The 21,995-nt window shown below is 41.9% G+C and overlaps 1 protein-coding gene across 1 annotated transcript in view; it reads right to left on the reverse strand.

Moving 5' to 3' along the window:
• Col4a3 (collagen type IV alpha 3 chain) overlaps positions 1-21,995 on the reverse strand; it is a 123,769-nt gene that overhangs the window by 14,652 nt on the left and 87,122 nt on the right. Inside the window, exons 28-44 of the mRNA XM_040753221.1 lie at positions 21,671-21,772; positions 19,832-19,929; positions 19,260-19,410; positions 18,833-18,946; positions 17,688-17,855; positions 16,001-16,090; positions 15,166-15,300; positions 12,481-12,579; positions 11,575-11,664; positions 11,105-11,244; positions 9,243-9,369; positions 8,182-8,262; positions 7,738-7,836; positions 7,291-7,338; positions 6,291-6,476; positions 5,680-5,810; positions 1,423-1,495 (exon numbers count right to left, since the gene is read on the reverse strand). Coding sequence (XP_040609155.1) covers positions 1,423-1,495; positions 5,680-5,810; positions 6,291-6,476; positions 7,291-7,338; positions 7,738-7,836; positions 8,182-8,262; positions 9,243-9,369; positions 11,105-11,244; positions 11,575-11,664; positions 12,481-12,579; positions 15,166-15,300; positions 16,001-16,090; positions 17,688-17,855; positions 18,833-18,946; positions 19,260-19,410; positions 19,832-19,929; positions 21,671-21,772 — 1,932 coding nt within the window. The remainder of the gene's footprint in view (positions 1-1,422; positions 1,496-5,679; positions 5,811-6,290; positions 6,477-7,290; positions 7,339-7,737; positions 7,837-8,181; positions 8,263-9,242; positions 9,370-11,104; positions 11,245-11,574; positions 11,665-12,480; positions 12,580-15,165; positions 15,301-16,000; positions 16,091-17,687; positions 17,856-18,832; positions 18,947-19,259; positions 19,411-19,831; positions 19,930-21,670; positions 21,773-21,995) is intronic.

The raw sequence follows: 21,995 nt of genomic DNA on the forward strand, positions 1-21,995 counted from the left end.
ATGTCTCAAAAAAGCAAAACAGAGAAAAGGGGAAAAAAGAAACAGAACAAAATAATTAATTATTGCACCAAAAGTTAACTGAGGACTACTTTAGAAATCACCTATTTTCTCTGAGAACAAGAAGAAATTATGAATGTATACTTGTGACTGTGAGAAGCTACCTGGAACTGTTTCCAAATGAAGATGTGGAATCTCATAGAGGATCCAAACAAGGGTTTTATTCTGAAATCTAACTGATCTCAGGCATTGACTGTAGGACTCTCCTCCCTGTTTACCTCTAAATATTTAAAAGCCTTAAAGGATGCTTTTCTTTAGTGGAGCCTCTAATGTGCTCATCACAGTGTCTGTTTTTATTCTGAGACTTAGGAAGATGGTGTCATTAACTGTGCCCAGGAAGGCCTGCCTGTATTCACCCGACCCACATCTAGTGAGACTCCTCTCAATCACTCACAATAATTTATCCTAAGATAACTGCTCCTTAAAAGCCTGGAGTCTGAAGAAACTGTAAAAAAGATGTTCTAAAGCCCACCTGGCTCTCCTTTGAAAGGAGAAACAGTTTTCTTCATGGAAACTTGACCTTGTTCAAGTGGGATACAGCTGTTACTTAGTATCTCCACCAACTGTGATAAGAGATTCCTGTCCTATGAAACTCATAGTAGGGGAATGAACAGTTAAACAAGGATGCTAATAAAAAAAAGCGTTTGCATTCCATCATACTTCCCCCTCTTGAACAGAATCTCTGCATAGCTCTGGAAGGCCTGGGATTCACAATGTAGAGAAGGCTGGCCTTGAACTTGTAGCGGATCCTCCTGCCACTTTCTCCCAAGTGCTAGAATTACAAGCATGCTCTACTACCCCTGGCATATCACAGAATATTTAATATTAAGACTATAATGGCTTGGGTTTCAGTTTTAGAGCTCTTGCCCAGCATGGATGAAACTTTTAATTCAGTCCCTATAAATAAAAAGTCCCATAAAAACACAAGTATATACACTGTGCATAAAAATTCACTTTGCCCATGCTAATGGTCTGGTGGCTGCTGTTTTTGATGGTTTGAGCGTTCCAAATCGTGAGATTAAATGCACAAGACCAAAACTTCAAAACAGTGCTATCAGTATTGATGTAGTATGCCTCTCCTCATCTCAATGCATTTTAAAACCCCCAAAGGTAACACTTTCAATTGTCTAATTTTCCTATAGTTTCCTTTATTGTATTGTAGCTTTGCTCTCAATCTCATGGGTTCAGTTGCTAGTGGAGTGCTCACATTGATATCCTGTTGGTAGGTCCTCTCCCCAAGGTTGTTCTGTTTGTACTTCTCTGGTGGCCATAAGAGCTTATCAAACATGAGGTGCAGTTTTACAGATGTGATTTGATTAGTAGTTACTGTATTTGTATATAAGAGTAATGGTGTCAAAATAGTACCTTTTATGCCCGGAAATCCAGGGAATCCCGGATCACCTCTGAGACCTGGAATACCTGGGGTGCCTGGTGCTCCCTATATTTCAAGTACATAAGAAAAGAGCAGAACCACAAAGTTTTAAAAATACAGTACTCATGACAGATTAGTTTTTAAGCAAAAGATATAACTATATTGGATAAGAATAAGGTGAAATTGATTGACATCATTTTAACCTATCAGTTCAGTATTCTGCCTCCCTAGAGCTTCTTCTTAGGATTATTTAAAACACACACACACACACACACACACACACACACACACACACACACAATGTAAAGCACAAAGAGCAAACTTGCTATCTAATGTTAGTGTATACTGTTTTAGCTTGAATGCATTTAAATGGAACTGCCCTGTATTTCAGATTATTTCATGAAGAATGAACCTTTAATTTTTTTCAAGGACCATTGTTGAACCCAACTGTCTTTCTGCTAAGCTGGAAGTGTTCTAAATTACTCCCGATGAGGGTGGCAAGAGAACTAAACTGTCTAGAGATGAGACTGGAAAGGGCTAGAGGGGAAGGGGTAGAGCCTACTGAGTAGGAGGTGTTCACACTAATTGTTGGAGCCATGAGACACTCAAGGGCAGCACTAAGAAAGGAAAAGTGTGGCTTCTGAAAAGAGAACTACCTTAGATCGACTCTCATGCTGCTCTTGAGAATTGAGACAAAATGCTATTGAAAACAGTGAACCAAACATCATGAAAAGGTGCCAAGAATCACAAAGGTTGCCTCAGAATCAGCTGCCTCCAGAGGAAAAAGACAGTAGTCCAATTGCTGGCACGAGATGGTATGAGGTTAAAAGAAGAGGGAGAGAAAAGGGATCCATCTATCTGATCAGAGACTCCGGTTTCTGGCAGCTGCCTGTCTCTTTAGCAAAAGGCAGCTAAGGAAAGTAAGACACCAGGTTCAGCCCTCGAGTGGAAAGGGAGGCATTTTGTGCCAAGAAAGAGTTGTTAAGAGGCCAGTCAGGACATCCCTCAAGCAGAATCATCTCTCCATTGGAAATGACTATTGAAGCATCCAAAGAATTAGACAAGTCTCTTTACAGATTGGGCTTTCTGTCTGCCAGTGTCCCTAGGAGAACTTTAGATGTGATCATCAGATCAATAATGAGACCTTTTAAAGCATCAGAGGGCATATGAGTAACATCTACAGATTAGATGGAAGTGGACAGTATCTCAAAAGGTAGACTCTAGAAACCAAATAATAAAATGGATTGAAGGAGTTTAACATGGTTCCTAATAATAGTTGTGCCACAGAACCCCCATATTTACCCTAGTGAGGGTATTAGAGGTAGGGTGGTGGGCTGGGTCATAGAGATTTTGTATTTTCATGTGATCTCCTTACCGTGGCTTTGTGGTTACAGTGGCTGTTACATAGGGCAGTCAAGATAGGCTTCGAGCTTAGTGAATGACCAAACAAAAGGCAAGTTATTTAAAGGGTTAATTCCAACTTGTAAAGGAAACTCACTACACACTCTTGAATGAAGAAGTAATGTACTTATTCTTTGAGGTTTAGTGTGTGTATGGGTGTGTGTGAACACAGGTGTTGTCAGATACCAGAAGTGTTGGATAACTTGGAGCTGGAGTTATAGGTGTGTGGGGGTTTGAACAGGAATGGTCCCCATAGATTCATGTGTTTGAATACTTGGCCCATACGGATCGGCACTATTAGGAGGTGTGGCCTTGTTGAGTAGGTATGTCCTTGGTGGAGGAAGTATGTCACTGTTGAGGTGGGCTTTGAGGTCTCATATATACTCAAGCTAGGCCTAGTGGGGCAGTCTCCTGCTGCCTTCAGATCAGGATGTAGAACTCTCAACTCCTTCTCCAGCTCCATCTCTGCCTGCATGCCATCGTGCTTCTTGCCAGGATGATAATGAACTAAATCTCTGAAACTGTAAGTGAGCCATGTCAACTCTAAGAGTTGCCATGGTCATGGTGTCTTTTCACAGCAATAGAAACCCTAACTAAGACAAGGTGGTTGTGAGCTGACTGATGTGGATGCTGGGAACAGAACCCAGGTCCCCCGGAAGAACAGCAGATGCTCTTAATTACTGAGCCATCTCTCCAGCTGTAATGCATTACTTCTTATTCTAGTAAACGAGACCGTGATGACCTGATCCCTTTTCAGTCCTCTGGTCTCATCTGGATGGGTTCTTATTCTACCTCTTCCTCCAGTTGTACCCCTCACACACAGTGTGTTTAGGCTCTGAAAAGCTCCTTTCCTCTTAGCCTTCACTCGTGATTTTCTTGTTATCTTGGATAACTGGTGTGTATCTTTTCAGACTCAGGCCCTAGGTATATTCCACAGATGAAATTAGGTGTCCTTCCTGTATTCCTTCAGCCCTCCACCTTCCCTCATAGCACGCAGCATGCCTCAGTGTCTGTCTCCTTCACCTTAGGCTGCATTGACAGGGCAGACACTTGATAATGAGCATTGAATCACATCTACTTAACATCTCTTCCCAAGAGACCAAGAAAAACAGAGACGGGCTTACTGAATGTGCTACTAATAGAATTCAGGAGAGGTGGTAGAGGTTGAGGTCTCAGAGACTCAGAAATAAGAGGCCTTGTAGGCCCAGGAGTCAGCATACAAGAACAGGGTGGCATCCTTGGAGGTAAATGTAAAAGTTCTGCACTTACACCTCAAACACCAACAACACAAAGCTAGACAAGGAAAATATGGAAGAAACATTGATGGAGGAGAAACTCAAAGTAATAGAATTGGTGTTATAAAGAATTTACTAGTACATTTGCTTAGGAGACATTAATCACATAAAGTAGGATTTGGCTGAGGGAATGCTGCCTCCAAAGTACCCCAAAGACAAGCAGCTAACCAGGCCTATTAGAGAGAAGCAAGACTTTTGATGCTAGGATGCAAATGTTAACAAGGATTGACCAGCCATTAGGTTCCTCACTAAAGAACAAGTCTCCAACAGGATGGGTGGAGGTGGGGGGTGACAGTGGGGTGTGGGGGTAGCATGGGGTCACAAGCAGTGTTAAGTCCTTGCCTTCCATAAAGTCCCTGGTTCTCTTCTTTGGAAAAGCATAATTCTGCCAGATGGTCAAGATGCACTTGGGTAACAACTATTTGGGGAAAAAAGTACAATACTGGTATGCTTAAAATAATTCTAGCAATATCTTTGTTGTGGAAATCTCCCATATGCCTAAATGGTCAGATTTATAGTCTCTGGTCTCTGTTTAAATTGTTCAAAGTGTAACCTGGACCCATGACGAAGAGTTGTTGGTTTTGTTTTGTTTGTTTGTTTGTTTTTGGAGTGGGTAAATAATCGCTTATGTGAAATACACAATCCTAAGTGTAAATACATTAGTAAAACCAATTGGAGGTAAGTTTCTTGTGGGCATTAGCCAGGGCTCAACACATGCTATTAAAAAGCCTTTTCCTTTTTCAATCTCTAAGTGCGTGGAGTGATTTTTCACTGGGAAGGCAGATTATTCCTACAACAGCCTCATAGAATTTTATGAAGAAAAGTCTTGTGACCCCAGGATGTCATTACCAGTGTGGCCATGAGTCAGCTGAGTGGCCGGGGGCTCTTAGGTTGAAGTCCTAAAATGGTAATGTTCAGGCCAATGAGATGCTTCCCTCCCTTAGCCACCCACCAGAGGACTTAGCTCTTATTTCTGCAAGGGTTTCTACTGCTGGCTTCATTTTAAAGGGACACAGTGTGGAACTGGGGTGTATTCAGGGTAGAGGTAAGATTGATGAACAATGAGACTGAAATTACATTCAAACATTGGTGACATGTGGTGGGGAAAAATTGAAATTTTACAGGATAGCAAAGGTAATTTTGAAAACATATTAATAGAGGGCAAGCATGACTATCATTTGGCGACAATTGTCAGCTAATATGTGTTTAGTTTTCTTCCTGCATTGGAATAGCTCAGAGTTTAAATAAGCAAGGGCCAGAGGTTTGTACCCCATAGATCCATGTGTTAAAGGCCTTGTAGAGGGGAACTCTGTGCGGTCCTTAAGATTTCCTGGACTCTGTGGGACCTTGGATGCACTGTGTCACTGCACAGATGTATCATCAACAGTGAATGTCCGCTGTGTTCAGGTGCAGCGAGCATGTACGACAGCTGGTTTACCAGAGTTATTAAGACAGTTCATGAATAGTGAGCAGGTGTGACCAGAACTGATGTATACAATTTAATGCAGTATAACAGCAGTAAATGGAAGCGTATTAATAACATTACACACTCACCGGGTGACCTGGTGGGCCGATGTCGCCTACAGTTCCAGGTAGACCTTTGGGGCCAGGTAGGCCCATAAATCCTTTGTCACCTTTTATGCCTTTTATGATAAGTCCTGGAGGTCCAGGGGGGCCTGGCATACCTGAATTCACAGAGTCCATTAGAGTTGCCAATAAGGGTTTCTGCAGAGTTCTGTCATGGATTCTTTTAAATGAAATACAAACCCTACACCTTTTTACTGCCTCAAACACCCTTTCCTTTGCTGCTGGGAGGTTGGACTATGGTGAGGGTGGAGTAAGAGCGTGCTGGGGAAGCGTGCAGGATAGCAGGAAGGAACTGTATCTCCCTGAGGACAGTTTGTAGGGAAGCATTCAGCCTGATGCGTAGTACAGGCTCAACAATAGAGGGCTCTGTCTTTAGGATATTAATTAAATCTGCTAATCTTTTGCCCAGGCCACTGTCCCTCAACCACACCATCAATTCACTAATGTGAGAGTCCGGGACATGAGAAGAATGAAGAAAACAGGGAGCAAAACAAGAAGCTATGAGGTAATTGTGAGGAAAAACACCTCTTCTGTCAAATGTGGTTTCATTTCAACTTGTGAAAGGAAACCCTCTCTACCTGGATTTCCTCTTGGGCCAGGCAGACCTTTGTTTCCTTTTGGACCAGAGACAATTGCCCCAGGTAGACCTGGTGGTCCTGGGAGTCCACTGATGCCTGGGGGTCCTGGAAGTCCAACATCTCCCATGGTCCCCTTCCTGCCAGGGAAGCCAGGCAAGCCTGGAGCTCCCTTGCCTCCTTTGACACCTGGAAAGAAGAAAGTTCACTGAAAGGTGCAAACAGTCTGCTGTTTCTCTTAGCTTCTTTCTCTACAAAATGGAAAAGAGTTCAAAGAATCTGTTTACCCTATGACACTAGCTTAAGAAAGGCACATCTAGTCTGTAAAAAACCCAAACAACCCAGGCATTGGTGGCACATGCCTTTAATCCCAGCACTTGGGAGGCAGAGGCAGGCGGATATCTGTGAGTTCAAGGCCAGCCTGGTCTACAGAGCGAGTTCCAGGACAACCTCCAATGCAATACAGAGAAACCCTGTCTCAAAAAAAAACCCAAAAACAAACAAACAAACAAACAAAAACATGCATAGAGTTTGAGGAACGTGTTAGATAAGTTGTCATGGCTCAGATGTTGAGAGAGGTACAGGATAGCCCTTGACAAACAATAACATGAACCCCAAGCTCAGTGCAGGAGCTGGGATCAAAGTGGGAAAGGATGGCACTACCCCGAATCTCAACACCAGGGAAGGATGCCTCCAGGGGAGCCGGCTTCGCCTGCATCCTTTCAGGAGTCAGGTCATCGAAATAACCAACCAAATATGAATTAGTTTTATCTTTAAAAACTTTCACAGAAGGAAATCAATCCCAAAAGCCAGGTCACAGCATTGGATTCATTTATTTGTTGTGAGAATAGTTTTTATGAACTATTTAGACCATAAATATTTAGTATCACCACTGGGGCATCTTTCATTTGCCAAGTTACATCGTTTGATAAACCAAAAATGGAGAACTAGATTCTCATCTAGGAGATGTGAATTTTAAGTTCAGGGAAGAAAATCTGCCTACCTGGAACACCAGGGCTCCCTTTTGGGCCTGGATAGGCCCCCAACAAGCCTGTAAGAGGTAATTTACATATATTAATATTCAATTAATGTTAGCACATCTTATATATGAAGGGAGTACAACTGGTACACACTGAGACTGTGTTAGGGACCATCAGTGAGGAATTGTTAGAGTCACATGGAATTAAAATGCTATTCATAAACCAGTGAATCAAATGTTAAAATCAAGAGCCAGTGAGGTAGCTCTGTGGGTAAGGGCTCATGCCTCTCAGATCGATGCTCTGAACTCAATCCACCAGGACACTCGTAGGGTAAGGCAGGATCAACTCCTGCAATTCATCTTCTTGACTTCCGCAAAACAGCCGCGGCATGAATGAACCCAGACACATGCACATATGCACACAAAGTAAATAAATGTTTTTGTTGGTTTGTTTGTTTAAGGAAGCTGTACCTGTTTCTCCCTTTTCTCCAGGTGGACCAGGAATTCCATCATGTCCTTGGTTACCTCTCATACCCATTGGCCCAGGAGGTCCTGGGAGTCCTGGAGGACCTGAAACAAACAGAAACCCAAACCATGACATTCAAAGATAGGTCCTCTCTCCTTCTGTGGCCTACTGTGAATAACGGGGAAATAGGTGGGAAGTGCCAAAGGTAGTGAGTTTTCAGAACTGTACTTATGTGAAACTGCAAAAAGTTAAAAAAAAAAAGCCCAGATTAATACTCTCATGAGATGACCGTGTGGTATTTTATATCAGCAGATACTTCAATTACATAGGTGGTGCTATGGACCCCACTGTTTTGCATTCTATGAGAACAGTGAGCTTAGACAGTCTAACCTTGAGAGGGAAGTGTGTTTTCTTCAGACAAAGGGGCAGAATAAGTTTTAAAATGAAACCTGGAAGGCCAGTGTTTCCTGGAGGGCCGGGGAAGCCTTTCTTTCCTTTATGACCCAAATCACCACCAGGACCCGGATTCCCTAAAGATCCAGAGAGGGGAGAGAAAAAGAACACCAAGACACAAGTGGTAGTTATGTCAGTTACTGAAATAGCCAGTTCCTCCCATCAGCCATGCTCAGGCTGCCCTTAAGGAAATTCCTGGCTGATCACCTCAGACATTTGTCCCAAAAGACATTTCTCCTGGAAATCACACAGGTGTGATTCCCTTCATACATTGAAGTCCCAGCACCCAGCACATCAGAATGCCATTGTATTTAGCAATGTGGTTTTTCAGCATTGGAGCTGACTAGATAGCTAAGTGGGTATCGATCTTGCAGCCAAGCCCAACAACCTGAGTTCAATCCCCAGGACCCACATGATGGAAAGAGTGCACTGAGTCCCACAAGTTCTTCTTTCAAGTTGTCGTCTGACCTCCACAAGCATCCTACCGTATACATACATAACACATGTAATAAATAAATACATAATGCGATTTTAAAAAGTTAAACACTCGTGGCACCTTTGTAAGAGATTAGGATGAAAACACTAGGGGAGACAGGGAGATGTGGCTTGGCCAGAGGTCTCACAAGAGCCAGAGGTCTCACAAGAGCCATCCTCACCAGCACTTTGGTCTCAGTGCCCTGGCTTCCAGACTGTTAAGTCACCCAGTCTATGCATGCATTACAAGCCCTGCTAACTATCTTATTCTATCCTAAGATTGTGTGGGCAAGTAGCATTTCATGTCTCTTCACTGAATTTGCTGAGGCAGAACTTCAGATGTTTTGATTACAAGAGCAGGTGTTTAGATTTCGGTTGCCTAAACAGCAAATGAGGCCGCTTTTGATCAATTCACTATTTTTTTGTGTGTGTGCCGTAGAATTTGAAATTCAAAGTTGAATCAAAACAATTGTAGCATGTACATCCAAAATTGTAGCTTTCTGTTTACAAAGATGGTTCTAAAAGGTCAGGGCCATCATATATACACTGCTTCCCCCTTCAGAACTGTAAAGCTGGGGCTCACCTGGGTGGCCAGGACTCCCAGGACTCCCAGGGACTCCGTCAGGTCCAGCAGGCCCCGATTGTCCAGGTGGCCCAGGTAGGCCCCTCTCTCCTTTCTTTCCTTTGTCACCAGGCAATCCTGGGTCACCCTTAAATTCAGTCAAACACCTTTAAAGTTCTCATATAAGCAGGATATGTGGTTAGCAGTAAGTAGAACCCATTTAGCCATTTATCAGTCCCCACCGAGTGTCTGCGACAGGCCAGTACCCTGAAGTGCATGGGGATAGGTTGGCTGCACATTTTGTGAGGCCCAATGCAAAATGAAAATGGAGCCCCCTCTTTTTAAGGACTCTGGTAGGGTTTCAAGAGAACAATGGTAGAACATTTAGCCAAGATGGGGTCGGGGACAGCACAAGGTCTGTGTGATGGCCGGCTGTACACCCAGAGCCGATGATGCACACCACAACCCCTGCCTTGATGGACTTGAGAGACCAGCTCGGAGATAGATGCGAAATCAATCACACAAGTAGAGAATTACAGAAATTGTGGTGACCGACAGGAATAAGAAGTAGGTTAAGCAGAGAGGTGTCCTGCAGATACCACGCTTAAAGACACACGTATGCCAATCACATTTTAAAAAATTCTATCCCTGACTCATTATATCTGTGTCTCAGATTAATGATAATTCAGAACATGGGTGGTTAATGGTGACTTACAAACTTTCCATTATGGCTGGTTGGAATATATTATCCTCTTACTATGACTCCCTAACCTGATAAAAAGCAACCTGTGGCCAACTGAGAGCCCTGCTGCAGATGATGGAAATGGTAATAGCAATGGTTTTTGTTGCTGTCGTGAGACAGGACCTCATGCAGCTGAGACTGGCCTCTCTGGCGACCTTCACAACTACTCATCCTGTCTCGGTCTCCCAAGTGCTGGGATTACAGGTATCGCAGGAAATGCTAGTCTGCTGGCTCAAAAGAGATTATTTCTGAGGCAACAACTTTCCGTTCTGGATCCGTAAACCTTTGAACAGCTGATGAAAAATATCTTCTCCCTTTACAAAAACATACACCCGAGCACTTTACATCCACTTTAGGAGATTAGTGGGTCCCCTGGGCTGCTGCAGAGTTCTCCAGGGAGGGCCACGAACCCATGTTTAAAAGTTTTGCTTCTTGGAATGTCTACAAATGACTCTTTACTTGTGCAGCTCTGACTCCTAGTGTTAAGTGTAGAAAGAAAGTTTGGATGGAAATAAGCCTAAAAGAGCAACCAAGCCCCACTCAGATATCCAGTTGCCGCCACACATGTAAAGTGTCTTCTAGCCAACCTAAGTCTGATGGAACACAAACTCTGAGAAAGACCACTGCAACAAGGCAAAACCATTCTATGAAATGAAGTGAAAACATTTAAAAATATTTTAACACAAGGATACATACAGGCGTCTTAGGACTTTGTTTACTTTTTCATGATGTTGTAAAGTTATTTTATTCTATGCCTTTTATTATATTTTAATGAGACAAATAATTTTGCAGGTAGAATATAAAAGTTCTGCTTGAAAAACAGCAAAAATAAAAGCTTTATATGCAGTAAATCCATGGTTTGTATCCAGAGGAAAGAAAGAAACCCTACCCTGTCAATTTGTATGGACTTGCCACCACTGCCCCTGCTGGAAGCACACTTAAACTGCAGGGACAGAGACATTTCCCAAGAGTTTGAGACAGTCTCAGTTGCAAAATAGGAATATGTTAAAAACAAAAACATAGCTGCCGGAATGTGTAGAAATTGCTTAGTTTTTTTCAGCTTATACTGGATCTGGTCTTTGTTGATATTTTAAGGCTCTCCACCCTTGCCAAAATGTAACTATTTCAGTGGTCTACATACCTTTGATCCTGGTGGTCCTGGCCTTGCGCCTTCTGAATGACCTTGTTCCCCCTTATCTCCTTGGGGACCATGAATCCCGGGAAGGCCTGGTCTTCCAGCTAGACCTGGCAGTCCCAAAGTTCCTTTATTCCCCTTAGGGCCTGAAATGATGACAGTTACCGAGTAAGACAAGTGAAGGAAGGATCTCGAAGTATCCCGTGTATTCCAAGCATCTTGAAATGTTTGTATGAACCAATTCTCCAAGATGGGTTTTCCACAGTATTGAGCTATATAATATATGAATATTATACAATATATGCAGCTGGTTACCACTCATGTCGTAGTTGCACAGAGAACCTTTGTCTAACAGCCATGCTTAGTAACATAAACGTTCTATTAAATGAACAAAACAACACAGAGAAACACAGAAAATCTACAGTTCTGACTTGCCATGAGCTCAATGGCTCATAATAGCAGGGTCATAGCATTACCTGGCACACCCATGTTTCCCATGCTTCCTGGCATGCCACTTTGTCCTGGTCCTCCGGGATTCCCACTGTGTCCCATATCTCCTCTAGGGCCTTGAGAATAAATAGAGTCATATGACCTAGTTCCTGGGCATATGTGTTCAACACATATCTTCTGTACTTATTTGAATAGATAAGTACAGAACTTTCTATTCAACAAAAACAACAACGACAAAAAAACCGCACAACGATTCCAGACACAGAAAAACCTACAGTTCTGACTTGTGAGTTTGAGGGCTTGTAATAACAGGATGATAACATTAGCTGGGAAGCTGGTGTTCCCATGAGTGGGTAAGTATGGGATTCCTAGGCTAGCTGGTTAGGGGTTAACTGTCCTTTTGCCTTCAGCCAGGGTTCACCCTAGGACTGGGGACTGAGGAAAACCGGATAAAGTGATTGCCCTATTATTAGGCCTGATCAAAGCCTTCCTAGGACCAACATCAGCAGAAAAAACTGACTGCACTGCAGTCCATCTCTGAAGCATATTGAAGGTTAATTGCCATCTCAGCCATTTTGATATTGGGTTTGATGGAGGTAGGAACCTAATAGCTTAAAATTACTTTGCAAACTCCATAACTTGTTTATTAAAGGAAGATGCAAAAATGAAAATGACTAAAGCATTAATTTTTATCTCTGGCACGTTAAAAATAAAACTTTGAGAATAAAAATGCAACCCCGTGTAGGCTATTCTTTAGTCAATAGATGCCAGCTACTAAACACCTTTACTTTGGTTTAATTTAGAACAACTTTCTCCTCAAATACTTTTGGGGCAGAGTTTATATTTGACCTAATAAGTCTAGAAGTACATTTCACTACATTTAGTGCAGGACTTCTTAGAGTATGATGTTTCTATTGAAGAGTTAGCCATACCTGGAGGTCCTGGTGGCCCAGGCGGTCCAGCGATGCCTTTCAGACCTGGTAACCCTGGAATGCCTCTGTTTCCTTTCTCACCCGGATTTCCTACAAATCCTAAAGTTAAAGACCAGATTTTAAAGACACACGCTAGTTGTAAAGCATATGTCTAAAATTCACAAGGCCCTGGATTCCTCCTGGCTCTGAAAAAAAAATGGAACTCATCAGATTCATTCACAACCTGACTCATATGCTCAGTCAGCAATAGCACTGGGATTTGAACATAGTTTTGCATGGCTAGGAAGATCACTAACATTCCAGCACACCCTTCCATCTCTAAAACTTTGATCAATTTATTCTCCTGCTAAATCATGGATACTCTTTTATCAGCAGTCAATCACGGACGTGCATGGAATATTCTACAGTCTGTTTTTAGCCTGGCTTTGTGCCTTTTCCTTTTTTTGTTTTTACATTATTTGTAGGAATTAAGTGTCTAATTAACTGACAGGTCTGGTGCTGTTTTCTGGAAATAAAAATAAGTCATGTTCTTTTTCCCAAGCGCTTAATCGAGGAGACAGCCAAGCAACAAACAATTGCCACCTAGTGAGGTAAGTTCTGTAATACAGTTGGGCTCCATAGGTTACACAAGGGAGGATTTCTGGAAGAGGATCTGTTTTGTGGCTCAGCCTTGACGACGTGCAGCTAATTGGAAGAAAAGAGCATGGAATGAGACAGGATTTCCAGTTTAGACAACAGCCTATGCAAAGAGAGGAGTGGTAAAAGGGTTAGATTGTCTGCACCTCTGGTTTTCCATTTATCATCATCTAAGAAGAATCCGTATTGTTCAATGGATGCTTTAGCTCTAGACTTCATGCCCTGTATAGCTTGGTTTTGTTCATTTATTCATTACATTTAATTTATTGTCATTGTGTGTCTCTGTGTGCATACAATATGTTTATGATAAACCTATGTGGGTGGGATTATGTTATTGCCTGTGTCTGGAGGTCAGAGAATTTTTTCTGAAGTTGGGTCTCTCTTTCACCATTTTTGTGTATTCTTTAGATGGAACTGAAGTCATCAGGTTGGCATGACAAGCACCTTTACCCCTAGAGTCATCTCACATTCTCTGGCTTGATTTTATATAGCTGGAGAGCAAAGGCTGGTTTATAAAACTGTAACAGTGTAACAATGTAAATTGTTAAATGGTTATATAAACAAATAAAGCCAAAGAAAAGTGTACAATAGAGATCTCATATGGTGCACAAAGCTTAACATTTATTACTTGGATTGAAACACTGTTTAGGTTCCACTAATGTTTCCTCCCTGGCAACTAAATTGTAAATTTCCTTGTGAATACATAGGAAGCTATACCTATGTATCCAGGGCATAGTAAAATGCCTAGCACAAAGACATTAAAAAGTAATACATACATGGCATGTGACTGGAGACAAAACTTGTATGCAGTATAAGGAGGTTGAGTTCTTACTAACACTTCTTATTCCTTCATTTCACATATGAATACAATGTATTTTGATATTATCCACTCCCTTTTCCTCACATCAACTCCTCCTGGTTACACTCTTCCCTCCATATCCCTCTCCCAACTTCTTGTTTTTCCTCTTCCTCCTCTTCTTCCTCCTTTTAAAATAACCCCTTGGGCCTAATTAGTGCTGCCAGTTTATGCATGAGTATGGTTCCATCCCCTAGAACATGGGCAAGCTATCATGGGCCATACCATTGAAAAACAAACAAACAAAGTAACAACTGCCCCTCTGTCTTTGTACTGTCAATTTGATACAACCTAGAATCACCGGGTAAGGGGACCTCAACTGAAGAAATGCCCTTATCAGTCTGTGGCCATGGTTGTCAGAGATTGTGGTTGAGGTGGGAGGGCCCAGCCTATTGAGGGTAACCATCCCTAGACATGCCAGCCAAGGTTACATAAGAAAAACAACTGAACAAGCCAGAGAGGAGCCAGTAACCATCATTTCTCCATGGTTTCTGATTCAGTTTCTTCTTGAGTTCCTGCCCTAACTTCCCTCGATGTTGGATTGTGACCTGGAAGTGTAAGCAAAATAAGCCCTTTCCTCCCCAGGTTGCCTTTGGTCAGAGCAAACTAGAACACTCTCCCTCCTCCAGTGACCACCAACTGCCAGGAGGTCTTCAGCTGGGAGTGGGAGCCTCAGAAAACCTTGGAGCCAATGGTTACTTGCTTGTCTCGATTCCACTAACAAAGCCTTATTCATGGAGGTGCCTCTGATTATTACATTTGCTGAGTTTTCTGCTTCCCTTATCTTTACAGTATTCATGGTCCAGACACATGGTAGCATACTAAACAGACAGATGTGACCACTGGAACCAGCTGCTTTTTGCTACAGTGACTCTGGGTAAGCAATTGTGGTATTATGAGTAGGGGTGCAGTAAACAGAGAAATAGATGTCAAAAATCTGGTCTTAGATGCTTATGATTTAAAAAAAATCAACTAGTATGCATTTGAATACAGTAGACCAGAATGTAAAACTAATTTAGTAATAACAATGAATTCGTTCAATGAGCAACATAGTATTGTTCATATCAGCTTCCAAATGGCTGTGCGACTGAGCAGGTGACTCAACACAGTCCTCACTTGTCAACTAAAGGGGTTTGCTCAGGTGGTTTCTTAGTCCCAGAATCAGCCAACTCTAAACACAGAAAGTTCCTTACCTTTGAGCCCAGGTTCTCCTTTGTCCCCCTTTAAGTGTGGAATTTGGGAAGGCCCAGCAATTCCCTTCTCTCCTCTTTCACCTTTGGTTCCCGGGCGTCCTCTTTTCCCCTTTACTCCTGGGATTCCAAGGCTGCCTGACAGACAAGAGTAACCTTTGCTCATAAGTAGTGCATTAGAAACCAATGTTTAGTGTGGTCCTATGCCAGGCCCCCTAAATGTAGGTGTCAGTTAGGAGCCTGGGCAGTCTGTGGGGCCTCTGGTAGTGGAACAGTATTTATCCCTAGAGTACGAATGGACTTTGAGAGCCCATTCCCCATAGAGGGATACTCTATCAGCCTAGACATACGGGGGAGGGCCTAGGCCCTGCGGCAAATGATGTGATAGACTTTGATGATCCCCCATGGAAGGTCTCACCCTCCCTGGGGAGCAGAAAGGGGATGGGATGTGGGGATTGGTGCAGGGCAGGGGAAGATGGGAAGGAGAGGGAACTGGGATTGATATGTAAAACAAGATTGTTTCTAATTTAAATTAAAAATTAAAAAAAGAAACTAACGTTTAGGAGAATGCTTAATAAAACAGAGCAAAAGTGTGAACAGTGCCGAGGACTTGATTGTGTTTCCAAATGCAGACACAGCTGCTTAATAAAGACAGTAGAAATTTGCAGGGTGAAAATCAGATCCATTCCAATGAGAGAAGAGAATACAGAACACAGAAAAAAATCAAATATATTCTTCAATCACAACTATTCTTTTTAAAAAACAAATGTCATTTATTTTGAGACTAAGTAAGTGAACACTACCCATACCTCATGCCACTGAGAAAGACATCACTCACCTCTCTGCCCCTGTGACCCTGGTTTCCCAGGAGACCCTGGAGGACCAGTGGTTCCAGGATAGCCCATCATCCCAACCTCTCCTTTCTTGCCTAGGGAAAATTAACACAAAGCACTCAGTGAATATGAAAAGCAATATATTGCTGGGCGTTGGTGGCGCACACCTTTAATCCCAGCACTTGGGAGGCAGAGGCAGGCTGATCTCTGTGAGTTCAAGGCCAGCCTGGTCTACAAGAGCTAGTTCCAGGACAGCTTCCAAAGCCACAGAGAAACCCTGTCTCGAAAAACCAAAAAATAAAAAAAAGAAAAGCAATATATTACAGAAAATAAAATAATTTAGAAAGAGAAATTGGGACTGGATGGTTTTTGTAAGTTGGAAGATAACCAAGTAAGAGATGGGTCAGTGTCTTTTAAATGTTCATCAACCTGTAACCAAGTTTGTGTAAGAGATGGGTCAGTGTCTTTTAAATGCTCATCAGCCTGTGCGTGTGTCATTACAGCAAATCACACCATGGTTGACAGCAGAGTGCCCCGAACTCCTGGTTCATTTGCCATCTTACCTTCTTCCCAGTGTACCTTTCATTTTATTCTTTCATAGTATTTACTGAAATTAGTTTTTTCTTCATTTATTTAAAGTAACATACTAAGTGATAAGGTTTAATTCCGACATTCTGACATTTTCATTTATGTATGCCATTATACATTGCTCATCCTTAGTCATCTTAAAGTTGGTTTTCAAATGTAGTTTTTATTGCTCTCCTATTATGGGCGATGTGAATCTAGTGCCAAGAATAGAGCCAGAACCTGAGAGAAGCTCAATAATAGGAGCCAAAGCATAATGTGTCAGTTAAGCCATTATCCTGGTTACCTCCCTGGAGGGGAGGGCAGTGATGTCCTTATGACATGAGGGAACAGAATGTTCTTTACAAATGAAGGAATGGTAAAACAACCACAGATTAAAAAGAATTAAGAAGACATAATATTATGAACAGTTCTGTGACCACACTGTAGATGACTTAGATACAATGTGTAAATTTCTAGAGCAACACAGAACCAAAATGGACTCACAATGTAATAGAAAAGCAACTAGAACTGTTTCTAATCATTATAAATATACATTGAACTGATAGTTATGTGTATGGGTGCCTAAAGTGGTTAGAGAATGGCAGATCCCCTGGGGCTGGAGTGACAGCTGGTCGTGAGCCACCTGATGTGGTCACATGGCAAAACATGAAGTGGTCTTAACTGCAGAGCTATCTCTCTAGGTCACAAACTGATAATTTCAAGACTTTCCACAAAAAAGAGTCCAGACCCAGGTGACTTTGCTAGTGAGCTCTATCAAGTGGTCAAGGAATGGCAGTTCTTCATAAGCTCTTTGAGGAAACACTACAGGAGTACTCATTCCAGTCTGCTCTCTACAAGGCCAGCATTCCCTCAAACAGGATTGAGCCGTCACAAGAAAACTGACCAAATACTAGTTGATATAATGTGCAAAATTATTCCACAGCAAAAATAACCATATCTTGGGTAATTAGAAAATGTAATGGTTCTCTTCTCCCATTCTGCCGCCCCTTGATCCTTCCTTCTTAAAGTGATTTAGGATAAAAAAAATATACTAGCAGAAAAAAAAGCCTACAGTGTGCAGAGTCACATGAAGGGAAACATGGCAATGGCACAAAGGATAGATACCTGGTGGCCCTGGGGATCCTGAAATTCCCGGATATCCTTTTTGGCCAGGTGGTCCCATCTCACCTGGGGGACCTGGAATTCCTGGTGGTCCAGGTTCTCCAGGAACTCCTGACCTGTCCAAGCCTGGGATGCCAGGGTCTCCCTTTGGCCCCACATCACCTCTTTGACCTGCAGTTGAATAGATGAATAGAGGACCGTGTGACTTAGCAGTTGCTTTCCCTACCTACTCGAAATTATTTCAGCGTTGATTGTTCAGCTACGTGATGCTGGGTAAACAGCACACTTATCAGTGTGTTTGTTGATTGTCCTTCCCTAATATTTCTCAGTCCCCATTGCTCTCATGTCATCCATTTCCGGGGTCATGCAGTGGTGAAGGCAGAGCACATATGTCTGTTTCTGAGTGCTTTATGTCCTTTCCTAGTCTTTCAACTTAGACCTACATAGCAGCTCCCAAGAAGTGAACTCCCACACGCTTCTGCAAACAGTAGTGGCACTATAATTATTAAGGTGTTGGCCAAGAATTTACCTGCAACAGATAAGCAGAATGCTAGTCTAGAGACACTAAATGGAGTTCTAAAGAACTTTTTCTAGAAACCATCACCAGATTTGGTTGAAAGGGTCCAAGTAGGTAGAATATGTTTCACAGTAACTGGGTCATGTGGCCTTACTCACTTGGGTTTATTTTCATAAATATTGGTTTCATGTTGCTTATGACATAATGAAATACATATTTTAGTTTACAGCTAAACAGGTAGCTTTGTGCACATTTTCTCTGTTTTAATCATCACAAAGTTACTGTTTTCTTTTTGGAAGTCTTAAAAGTAAAATGTTGATTGAAAGTTTATGTATATAAATATATATATATATTAATGACTCATTTACTTTCCAGTCTATCTTTATCTTCTAATCTGTTAATGAAGTTAATATTTCCTCATATAAAAGAAACAAATCAACTCACTATGTCAAGTTGAGACTGCTATTGGAAATATACATAAAAGCCAGGATTACATTTCCAAAGGAACACGTCTTACTGAGCAGCAGTCAGGACTTGTTGCTGGACAGTTTCCATATTAAACAGCACAGTACAGAACTTGAGGCCACATCACCTGCCTCCCTAGTTCCTGAATGGGAGGCCTTCCTCCTACCTGGTTGTCCTTTCAATCCATTTAATCCTGGAAGTCCTTGGGCACCCCTGGGTCCTTGTGTGCAACTCCCTGGGGGCCCTTTTGCTCCAGGTGGTCCAGACTCTCCTGGATCTCCTGCAAAAGACAGTCCAGGTGTTTGATCAGGTATGGAAGCACAAGGTTCCAGTGTTGCTGTCTCCTCATCTTTCTGTAAATTCCCCTTCCCAAAGCACACCTATATTTAATACTATCAACATGCCCATATAGAGGACACTCATGTAAGAAGAAAGAAGTAAGGAGGGGAGGAACATAGAACAGCCACATTGAATGGAAAAAGAGCTAAGCCTTTTTTTCTGATTTATTCACCAAGATGGAAGTGCTTAGAGCCCCATAGGGCACCTACACTAGATCTCACTGAAGAGAAAGGTAAAACCACTTGGTGTTGTACCTGGAGGCCCATCAAGCCCATCTTTTCCTGGAGATCCAGGGAGACCTGGAAGCCCAGGGAGTCCAATTTCTCCATTTTCCCCAGAATTGCCTCTTTCTCCTGGAAAGCCGGGTTTTCCTGGTTCCCCAGGTGTGCCTAGTCCTGGTTCTCCCTGTAGCAGAGACATTAGGTTAGTGTCTCCAATGCAGGGCTTCTCAGTTCTTCTTGCTAGGGATGCTCAGAATTTGTTTGCATAGACACCACAGTTCAACAAATACTTCCCATTCAACTTTAGACAATGACCTTGCCACAAAAATGCTGCTTCAGGATATGTAGTCTATACTCATTGAAGTGAGCATGAGTGCCCCTATACATGCTGAATGTCTATGAGGTCATTAATAAAGTAATAGAAATGCAAGTATCCACAGCAACGTAAAAATTAATATCTATAAATGTCCTGAAAAATCCATATCTTTATCTATAAATATGCTGAAAATTTCTAAACCCCAAGTGTCTTGTCTGATAAGGACATTACAACTGCTGATTATGATTGCCCCTCCCTGAAATCAGCCTGTGTTTTTGTGGTTGCAGACCTTGGCTCCTGGGTGGCCTGGCTCTCCAGGATGGCCTGGCTTTCCAATTTCCCCAGGACAACCAGGTGACCCTTTTGTTCCTGAGAAACCTTGGTCTCCTATAGAAAGCACAAAACAAAAGCAATAAACATTAGAGATTAGTCTCATAGACACTTTATGAGCAATATTTCCTTTATCAAATACATTTATGAGGTACCCAGATAGAAAGATGCTTGTATGAACGTTTGGATGTTGATAAAACCAATTGATAAATTGGAAGTTCAAAAATAAAAACAAAAAACTGAGTTCCAAGTAAAACTGCATTGACTATGAAAATTGTTTCAATAAAAAAAAGACTCAAAGCTCAACTAATCAAAATGCAGATTATGGAGCCCTGGCCCAACTACAGGACAACTCCCAGGTCCTCTAACTCTTAGGATAGTTCTGCTTCCCATAGTTTGCTACATCTATCCAGAGAATGAATCCAGAGTTGCAAAATTAGCATGTAAATTATTAGTGGAGGGTTCAGGAAGGACTAGGCAAATATGGGCTAGGCTACATTAATTCATCAAGGAAGAAGCCCATGAAATTGGAGTCAAAACTGCTGTGGGATTGTATCTTCATTTACTAACTATTCCCTTACTTGGATAGCTCTATGTGCAATAATTAACAGTGACTTATTAACAAGAGGTAAAATATCAAAACGATTGTATTTTTAACAATCAATTTAGGCAGTTGTGAAAAGCATAATAGTCCACAGCCTGACGGTTTTTTATTTGTTTTGTTTTATGGATCCTGGCCATGATTTTACTTGATGTGCTTATCAGAGGAGCAGCTCAAATTATTATTCAATATAAGCAGCTGGAGTTTTGGGGGTGTTTCTGTTTTGATGAAAGCAGAATCTCTCTTTTTTCTTGTCAAAAAGACATATTTTACCATCTTAAAATTATGTATATGTATGTGGGCATGTGAATATGAGTGCTGACACACACAGACACCAGAGGCACCAGGTTCCCCCTGGAGCTAGAGTTACAGGCACGTGTGAGATGCGTGAGAGAGATGTTTGACACAGGTTCTGGGTATCAAACTCCAGTCTTCTGTAAGAGCAATATATGCTCTTACCTGTTCAGCCATCTCTCCAACCCCTCTCATCCTTTCTTAAAGCAAAATAGCTACTCTAATTACTTTCATGCTCACAGGGAAGCCTAGGGTTTTGTTTTGTTTGATGCTATGCAAAGAATCCAGCGCCTCATCCATGCTAATCACACACTCACTGCCGTACTATAGCCCCAGCTCATTTTGTTATTATAATAGTTCATTTCTTATTTAAAAATGTGTGAAGTCAAGAAATATATTAATCTAAGAAGGGCAGAATTAAATAAAAATTCTTATAGCCAGAAAGAATTACTGTTACCGTTTTGGTAAATTACCTTCCAGAGTTTTTGTTTGTTTGTTTTGTCTGTGCTTTTAAAAAAGTATGATTGGTGGGCCTGTGTATTGGCTTAGTATATAAAGTTTCCTGCTGTCAAGACTGATGACCTGAGTTCAAGTCCTGGGACCCACATGGAAGACAGAGAAAATGGAGTCTGGCAATTGTCCTCTGACTTCCACATGTACTTCCTATTCTTGACGGTGCACAAAATAAGTTAAAAGCGACAAAGGAAAAAAGTATGGTTGAGATGATATTGCATGAATCCATGTGAATTCTCTTTTCACCAAACATTGTCCTAAGACTTCTGAAGAGTCTTGGAAAGCTTCATTTGGACAACACATCATAGCTATTTCCTATTTTATTCAGTATCCATGGTTATAGCTTCAAAATCTCCACAGTGAACCTTATATTCTACAGTTTTAATTTACCCTTAGGTCCTGGAGGCCCAGGGAATCCAACTCCTGGGAGTCCTGGATCTCCATCAGGTCCGGGAAGACCAGGATCACATTTTCCCACAGGTCCAGGCAAACCTTAAAAACACATACATGTACACCAGTGACTTCCCTTCATTTGTTTCCCAAAAGAAATGTCTGTGTTCTCTGTGTCCTCTCAGCACTTTCTGGAAATTGTAAAATAATTTTTAACGTAATCTCAGTGGTTCTTCCCACTCCCATTCAGTGGACTAGAGGTCAGGAGCTGCTACAAATTTTAAAAATGTAATTTAGCCAGGCAGTGGTGGGAAGACATTTAATC

The sequence above is a fragment of the Mesocricetus auratus genome, unplaced genomic scaffold (assembly GCF_017639785.1).
Source record: "Mesocricetus auratus isolate SY011 unplaced genomic scaffold, BCM_Maur_2.0 Super-Scaffold_100010, whole genome shotgun sequence".
In the NCBI taxonomy this organism is placed as follows: Eukaryota; Metazoa; Chordata; class Mammalia; order Rodentia; family Cricetidae; genus Mesocricetus; species Mesocricetus auratus.